Consider the following 9261-nt stretch of genomic DNA (forward strand, 5'->3'; position numbering starts at 1 on the left):
TCCGGTACCAGGAACCGAACTCACGACCTTGCGCTTGCCAGGCAGGCGCTTTTGCCGCTGAGCTAAATCCCCAGCCCCATCTTCTTACATTTTAATATCCGAAATTGCACATTTTAGGACTCCTGTGATACTTTGATGCCATAATTAATAAGAGTTTTCCCTATGATTCTGTCATTATGGAATTTGTATTTCATACTTTCTACTCTTGCTAGGAATCTTAGAATGCAGACTGAAAATTGCCTCGATTTTAAATAATATCTCTATCATTCTCTGAAAAACCTTTTAATTTTCAGTTGTCTTGCATCCTGATGGGCCTGTCAGGGTGAAATATCTGTTTATTTTATTGAAAGAAAACATTTGTGCATCAGATCTAAATTTAAACTTCAGTCAATAATAACATTCCAATGTTTTTAATCCATCCATAAAATAGCTTTTGATTTAGTCCCTCAAAGTGTTCGGTAGGTAAAAGAAAAATATATGAAAAGATTTTATTTCTTTCTTCAGTTATTAGACAAACATTTTCACAAGATACCATGCTTGATAAAGAATATTCATGGTAAATAAAAGAGATAAGGTATCTATTGCCGTATATCTTAGAGTACAGCAAAAAAGACTGACGAAACAAATAAGCTTAAAAATAAATGTAATTATAAAATTTTCTTAATACTAATCAAAAAAGTGTGACATTAAAAGGAATAAACAGTGAAAATTGCCTTGGGATTGAAGTGAGCGGCAGCAAGACTTAGAGTATTTCTTAAAAGAAATGACATTTGTTTTAACGATCAAGTATCCAAATGAAGTGATTTTCAGGGAGGGGTTTTAGATGCCCAAGTCTGCAGGCAGGGATGGGCTAGTGCATTCAAGAAATGGAAACAAGCAGTTTGTTTGGAAGGCACTGAAATGGATGTGGCGCAAAACACAGAAAAGATTAGAAAGTTAGAGAAGGAACAGATCATCCAACTCCAACGGTGAAGTTAATCATTCAATCTAATAAAACTGAAAACACATAAAGACTTGCATATAGGTCTTCAAAATTATATACACTGTGTTAGTTAATTTCTCTTATTTCTGAGATGAAATACCCAACATCCAAGGTTAAAAGAGGAAAGGTTTATTTAGCTCACAGTTTGTAGAGGTTTCAATCCATAATTGGCTGACTCTAAGGCAGGGTGGTATATAGCAAAGGGGCAATATTTCATGGCAGAGGAAGATATCAAAAGCAAAAAAGAAGAGGACAAGCTTCTTTCTCTCCCTTGTATTGTATGCCGTCTACCTGCCCTAGGGCACATGTAGCGCTCACATCCTTAATCCAAGCATTAGACTGTGAATCAATCTGAAACTCTAGATTCAGCCACCTCTGAAAAACCTGCCACTCATGACTGCATGAGGCTTTGGGTGGACATCCAGACACAAACCATAACATTCTACCCCTCATCCCCCAAAGACTCATGTACCTTGCTTTATACAAAAGGCATTTAGTCCATCTCTAAGAGTTCCCAAGGTCCTAACAGTTTCAGCATTATGGAGAAGTCTAAATCCCAAGTCTCCTCTGAGATGTAAAGCAAGCTCAAACTAAAGCAAACTCCCTTGTACAAATGAAAAGAAAGTTAAATACTTCCAACATTCAATGGTGTAAAGCAAACATTTCCATTCCAAAAGTTATAAACAGGGAAATACAAATGAATGGACCAAAGCAAGTCCAAACTCCAGAAGGGTAAATATTAAGTTCTGTAGTTCTATGTGCAGCATCCCAGGCAATCGGTGCATGATGTGAACTTCAAAGAGCTTGGATGGCTCCAGCCCTACAGCACTTCCTTTGGTTGTTGCTCCCAAATTTCAAGGGTCTGTACTGCACCTTTGACTTCACACTCAGAATATCACACACTGCCCTCTCAGGGCCAAACTGCCTTACCTCCCAGGCCTTCTGAAATCTGAATGGAGGCCTTCCTGACCCCACAAATGTTCCATTCTGCATGCACTTAAAACTAGCACTATGTGGATGATGTCAAGGTCTGTTGTCAACTGGAGCAGTGGCTGGGCTTCCCTCTTTCTTGGCTGCAGGGATTGAGTGATTGGATTGCTGGACACTCTAGATACAATTCTGAGGAACAAATTCTCTATGCTGCCCTCATTCTGGAACATGGTGTTCTGTGGCTTTATTCTCAAAGCAAAATATTTCATTTTCCTAATTTTGAGATTGCAAATGTTAGAGTCTTGTTGCTTCTTGGGATGCCCTCAGGCCATCATTTCTATTCTGTTCCTCCTCAACAATTGAGATCTCCTCTGCTATGTCTTTGCAGCCAACGCTTTACTGGAGCATCCTTTTTGGCAACACTTACAATGTTTTGAATCATTCTGCTGGGGTTGTTGCTCTTGATTCTCTATATAAATCTGGTTAAAAGCCTCAAAAGTAGCCCTGCTACCACCTCAAGGTTAGACTGCCTTAAAATTTATTCTGTAAGATTAATCAATCTACTGCCCTTAATCTCAGTCTGGATACATGCAGACAATGCAGAAAACTTTCTTCCAAGCTGTAACACACATCATCTGGATTCCAGCAGCCAGTGCAGTTCTTCTTCCCAGCAGAAACTCCTGAGCCTGGTCTTCTAAACTTTGACCAGAATCTTCCATATGGTACAGCCTAAGCCAATCCAGTGCTACTTTTTCAACCAGTATCTCAGAATCTTTCCAAACTCTTCACATAAGTCATACCCATAAAGCTCCTGAACCACATGTTCAGGAATAGTCATAGCAATGACCTCATTTCTCTGGTACCAAATTCTGAAAATACCCAACACCCATGATTAAAGGAGGAAAGGTTTTTTTTAGTTCACAATTTGTAGAGATTTCAGTCCATAATCAGCTGGCTCTAAGGCAGGGTAGCAGATTGCAGAGGGATGACAGTTCATGATAGGGGAAAATAGCAAAAGCAAAAAGAGAGGAAGGGGCAGCAAGCCTCTTTCCATAACAAATGTAGTATGCATACTATTGCCCTAGGGCGTGTATAGCATTCACACCTTTAATCTCAGCATTTGATGATGAATCAATCACAAACTCTAAATTTGGCCACCTCTGAAAAGCCCACACCCCATGACCACATGAGGCTTTTGGGGGGGGACATTCAGACATCCATCATAACACACATATAAGTATGATGACCTGGTTATCATCTGCTTATACTTCTAAAACCTAGTTCATTACAAGTTAACTACTGGCTAACACATTACTTATTTTGTTACTTCAGAGACATAGCTAGTTCCACCTTAGTACAAAAGTGTCCCCCCAAAAGTAGAGACTTTCTTTATTGCCAAACTGTACACTAAGTTACAAAAAATCAGTTCAGTCTTATTAGTTTATACTCAATAGATTTTAGCTTCTTAAATTAAACTCTTATGACAGTTTTAGAAGATACTCTTCTATTATTAATGATAGTTATATTTATTGTGTTAAAAAGTGATTTAATCAACATTACCACTTGTGAGAAAATTTACTAACCTCTCACCAACATTTGAGTTTAGTAAAAAAGAATATTTTGTGAAACTAACTATAGAATAAAAATATACACTTGAGTTTGTCAATGATTTTCAATATGATAAATCTTTATTTAGCTTCCATTGTGTCTGTGGTGGGGAGGGGTAGATACATGGGAGGAGAACACACAAGCAAGCAAATACATGAAATGAGGTAAATCTTCCACAGTAGAAAGAAAGAAAGAAAAATAAGATTCTAACAAAATAGAAAATGTGAAGCGGTAAGTAGGCAATACTAGTCTGAAAGTGTACTGGAAGTCGTATGATAAGAGTCTGAAGAAGCCCATGGAGTTCAGGCTTGCTGAAGATGGTATATTATAGGGACTGCAACTAAAGTTAGGAGGTAGTCATGAGGAGGGATATCCTCAAAACTGAGATTTAGGGATGTGTGTGTTGAGTGGTATAACTGTGGATTGGAGACAATACATAAGATCTTAGAAGCGGTCAAGATAATGGATAGCCATTGAATAGGTAATAATTACTGTTGCCCAAATATATGTACCTCTTTTTTAAAAAAAACCCTCAAAATAATAACACTTTTATAAGGTGGACAGTTCACTTGAGGCTTTGCACTCAGTCATGAGAAAAATTGACACAAGAATGCTTTAATATTGAACTTAATTTGGTATTTTAAAGACATCTAATGTTTGTTTGTCTTTTTCTTATTTCAGGAATGTTCTACCCGAATTGAAATCACTTGCAATGGGGTTCCATTCACTGATTATGCGTGGAATAGGTATTAAATTGATTAAATCCAGCATGTAAATATTCATGGCATAGCTCAGAAACTGAATACAACTAATTTCTAATTGTAAGAAACCATAAGGAAAGCACAAGTGATAAGAATTTCAGTTTTCATGGAAAACTGAGCTACCTAAAAGAGAATTTGACTACTGATTCTAAAACCAATCTGTTAAGACCAAGGAATCATTATATTTTTAGTACATGTATAATACAAAGAGAGGCAGTCCCCAAAGACTTTCACTTAAGAATATTTATTCTAGGTAGGCAAAGTGGAGGGCCTTTGTTCTAAATTAAAATATGTGGGTAATGCTAGAGTCAGGTTGAAAATTCTGGGAGTTTGAAAGTTGAGGTTGTGAAAAATAAAAACTAATAGTACATGCACAGCTCTCCGCTGCTAAGTCTTGTAAGTCCGGGTAGTTAATCTTGACCAGAAGTTAAAAATGGACAGAAGAACAAGAACCCTAACTCTGTGATTAGGCATCTGGGATGAAGAGAACATCTAGGTGAACAAAAGCTTAGGATGTTCTGAATTTTATTAGCAAAGAGTAAATTCCAGATGTTAAAGGTTTGTTTCTAAATATCCAAATGAGTTGATTTTTCAGAGATTTAGGAAATCATCCTCTGGCATTTATTGCCATTTTCCATTTTTGCCTCCAGCTGCCTTTATTTTAAAAGTGTCTAAATCTTGTGGTATCCCTTTGTAAGATTTACAAATAGTATTCACTTATGCCTAGAAAAGGGGAAGCCTTCATCTAGGGACACAGCAGAGGGCTAATCCTGGGCCAGAGGCAACCACTGACAGTAAAAGGAAAAGGGTGTAGGAGGGGCTAGTCCCTGTAACCTCTGGAAATCAAGGAAAGAAGTACAAGACCATGGCCAAATTACAAGGGAAACCTAGGTAGGAAGTGTATTTCAGAAGAAAGTCACAGATCCTTAAAGGTGAGAAGAGCTGTGGGGAATGCCAGGGAGGAGAAGAAGGAGGCGCTGTGGGATTCTGACCCAGCCTTCTTCCCAGCATTCTTTGCTGTGCATCTCTCTCTCTGGCAGCCTTTGTACCTGCTAGCACTTCCCTACCTAGCAGAGGTGGCTCCCTCCTAGGACCATAGAAACCACAGAAGTCAAAAATAGAATCTGGGTTGTTAGTACTCCTTGGCATATGCTGAAATGAGACTCTCGGAATAGACGTAAGTGTCTCACCCCTTATATTCAATACCACCTTCCTCAGATTTTTGTTTTTCAGTTATCAGTCCCTCATCATTCTAAGATTTCTTTATTTCAAAAATTGAGCCGAATTAAAATAAAATGGAATAGAAGTATGATATATTAACCAGTGTCATTCTTACATGAAAAATTTTTTTAAAAATCATTGTCAAAATAGAAAAAAAGAACAAAGTAAAATCATAAGTACATCATTTCTACCATCTCAAGGATGGATTCTATCAGTTTGTTTGGCAAACATTTATCACATCAAAGTAGTGAGGATCAATGGAGAATACCATCCAGCTTCACTTGAAACTTGCCATGGATTGATGGCCTGTTATCTCATGTTGCAGGAGGAATTCTAGCTCCAATATATTTTGGGGCCATGATTGATAGAACATGTTTAAAGTGGTCCACCACCAGCTGTGGAACCCGAGGGGCCTGTAGGATCTATGATACAGTATCATTTGGGTAAGTTGTCTTATACGTATCTCATTAGTTTATTTTTCTTTTGACTGTGTTATGTATTAATTCCTAAAGGATAAGATTTTCAGTATAATTCAGTATTGTATCAAGTAATCTGTCTTTTTCTTGTACATAGAGACTGTAGGAAATGTTTTATCTCTTCCGCTTTAGTATGAAAGAATTAAGGTGCACGTATATTTGTCCAAGTTCATACCACTAAAAGAAGAAGAGCTAGGATTTTGCTCATATCTTTTTGTTTCCAGAAATTCTCTTCACACCAAAAAGCTCTCACTGTAATTTTTGCAGGGAACAAGATCTATATGGGTAGGCTCCTCTAAGAAGACATATGCAGTCTGATTGTGAGACACAGGGTATTGTAATTTTTTTAATGTATTACATTGAGAAAGATTTCATTAATCTCCTTTAAAACACTCACCTCTTCTTCCAGTATGCTTATCCCATCATTCTTTCCACTTTCTGAAGCAGTTCTGGAAGTTCCCATTCGTGAGTATCTTTAGTTCCCCCAGTGTGTCTGTCCCAGTGTCCTGAGTCCATATGTTTATTTCAGCCTTATAATAAAACACATTTTCACATAATGTAGAATTCTAAACTGGCAATTGTTTTCACTTGACACATCAAAGCCATCAGTAGAGTGTTTTCAAATTTTCAAATTTCTGTTACCAAGTTAGCTATTGTCTATTTGTCTTATTCTTTTAAGGTAATTGGTCTTATCCATGTACTTTCTTTGGATAAATATCTTCCCTTCAGATGTAGTATTCAACAGCTTCACCGTAAAGGACTTAAGTTAGGGCTTCTTACATATCCTGACTTAGAATCAGTGGACTTTTGAAATCTGTGGCTTGGTGTCTGTGTTGTGCACAAAAATGCTCCCTAAAGATACCTGTGTCACAATCCCTGCAACTGTGAAAATTCTCTGTTAAGGTCTGAGGCAGAATAAAGCTGCTAATCGACTGACCTCGGACAGGAAGATTATCAGTTAGGGTCTAAGGTAAACATAGGATCTTTAAAAATAGAAGAGGAAGGCCATTAATACTGAGTTTAAAGATGGAGTGAAAGGGCCAGGAGACATGGAATGCAACTTAGAATTTGCATTCTGTGCTATTTCTGTTGAGTGAAGTAGCTTACAGATGTCTATTATATTCTGTAAATTGATAGTACTATTGGGTCCAACTATGTCCTTACTTATGTTTGCGTGCTTGTTCTGTCCATTTCTCAAGTGCCAATTATATTAGAACATTCATCTATTTCTCTTTGCAATGATTGTTGTGTCTTCTTAAATGATAACAAGAGAACTGACAGTTTTAGCACTGTCTAAGGTTTTATTAAATCCCTGACAACTTTTTTTGAAGAGTGATCTATTTGAAATTAATGTGGCCATTCTTGCTTTCTTTTCTTAGCATCCGCGTGGTATATCTTAATTTATTTACTTTGTTCTTTACAAGTCTTTATATTTAAACTGGATTTTGTGTAGACTCTTTCTCAGTTTGGCCTTATTTTTCATCTCCAACAATCTTGATCCTTTCCTTGATACACTTAGATCACTGAAAATCAAAATGATTACTAATATACTTGGATTAATATCTAACATATTTTTACATTTTTCTGTTTGTTTTTGTTTCCATTTTATCGTCAATTCTTTTTCTGCCTGTACTAGTTTTAATTAAGAATTTTCTATAATTCCATTTTTCTTTGTTAGTATATGTTGTACACTATTTTTCAAAATTTCAAGGTTGCCTTCTAGTTTGCCTTATAAACTATGCCCCCATAGTTTGCCATTTCTAACTAATGCAAGTTCAATTTCCTACAATTATACCATTATTTACAGTAACACAGAACCATAATTCGTATTTTCTATCCCTTTCCTGATTGCTGTTATCTATTTCATGTCTATGTAAACATGCATAAGCATATTCATATATGTATAATCAAAAATATCATTGCAGTTATTTTGAACTCGTATCTTAGATACATTAAGAACAGAGAAATAAAAGTTTTTCTTTTACTTTGCTTTATTCCTTTTACAATGTTCTTTCTCTTATGTAGAGCCAAGTTTCTCACTTACAGATATTCCTGGGTATATGATGGGGTGATGTTCTGATAAAACTCATTATAATTTGAAAATAGTATCTAAAAGGTACAATAGATATTGCAAAAGGGAAAGAAACTTCTCAAAAGGAAAGAACAACTGGGGTGAGGGAAAAAAGAAAAGAAAGAAAGAAGGGAAATATTTGTATATGTATACACAGGACAGCTAAGGTAATTGTACTCTTGATTTCTATTGCTTTATTGAAAGGAACAATTAATGTTTAATTGTTTGATCAATCTTACATGCCTATATTTGTTTATCTGAATAATCAATTTGAAGATAACAATTTGTACTATAACAACCATTGTTAATTTCCTATCACCTTGTCTGAAATTCAGTATTGCTTTTATTGTTTTTGTGTTGTTTTGCTTATGTTCATGTGTTTATTAATATGTCTTCATTCTTTTATCTTTAGAGTGAAAGAAAAGAAAATAGTGTTAGTCAAAAATGTATTTAATACACCTTACCTAGCCTACGAAACATCATAGCTTTGAGTAGCTTACTTTATAAGTGCTAAGAACACTTACATTAGACTACAGTTGAGCAAACCATGTAAAACCAAGCCAATGTTATAAAAAATTTTTGAGTATCTTATGCACATACATGGAGAAGCTATAGTTAATCATACCATTATAAACTACAGACAGTTAAGACTGAAGAAAAAAACCTTGAAAGAAATCAACAGGAAAGAATCTTCCTTACAGAGGAGGAAAAGATTACATTTGACTTCTTACTTAGAAATCATCTGAGCAAGAAGAAAAAGTGAAATATTCACAGGATGCTCAGACAGCACTTTTGTACACATGATAGGATGTGAAAATACTAAACACAGTATCCAAAAACTGCTAGCAGCACAGTGCCCTGCAAAGTGCGGGCTGCTTACTGTGTGACTGTGCAGCTGACCAGGAGCTACAGCATGTGGTTGCTGCTCAGGACCCCAGGAGAGTGTCATGCCACTTACCCCTAGCAGGAAACATTCCAAATTAAAAGTATAGCTTCTATGGAATGTGTATTACTTTAGCATCACTGTAAAGCTGAAAATTGCCAATCAAACTACCATAAATTGAGAGGTATCTGTGTAAAATTTTTCTTCTAACTAACAAACTTCATTTAAAATTTTCATTTTTGTTCATCAATCAGGAAGGTTCTTTCTTTCTTCCTTCCTTCCTTCCTTTCTTCCTTTCTCTCTCTCTTTCTCTTTCTTTCTTCTTTCTT

The 9261-nt window shown here is 36.1% G+C and overlaps 1 protein-coding gene across 1 annotated transcript in view; it reads left to right on the forward strand.

Annotated features, from left to right (window-relative positions):
- Positions 1–9261, forward strand: part of LOC102014763 (solute carrier organic anion transporter family member 1B1) — a 61540-nt gene that overhangs the window by 49636 nt on the left and 2643 nt on the right. Inside the window, exons 13-14 of the mRNA XM_005379050.2 lie at positions 4202–4266; positions 5828–5945. Of these exons, the coding sequence (XP_005379107.1) occupies positions 4202–4266; positions 5828–5945 (183 nt within the window). The remainder of the gene's footprint in view (positions 1–4201; positions 4267–5827; positions 5946–9261) is intronic.

This window comes from Chinchilla lanigera, unplaced genomic scaffold (genome assembly GCF_000276665.1).
Source record: "Chinchilla lanigera isolate Chin_1 unplaced genomic scaffold, ChiLan1.0 scaffold00012, whole genome shotgun sequence".
Classification (NCBI taxonomy): domain Eukaryota; kingdom Metazoa; phylum Chordata; class Mammalia; order Rodentia; family Chinchillidae; genus Chinchilla; species Chinchilla lanigera.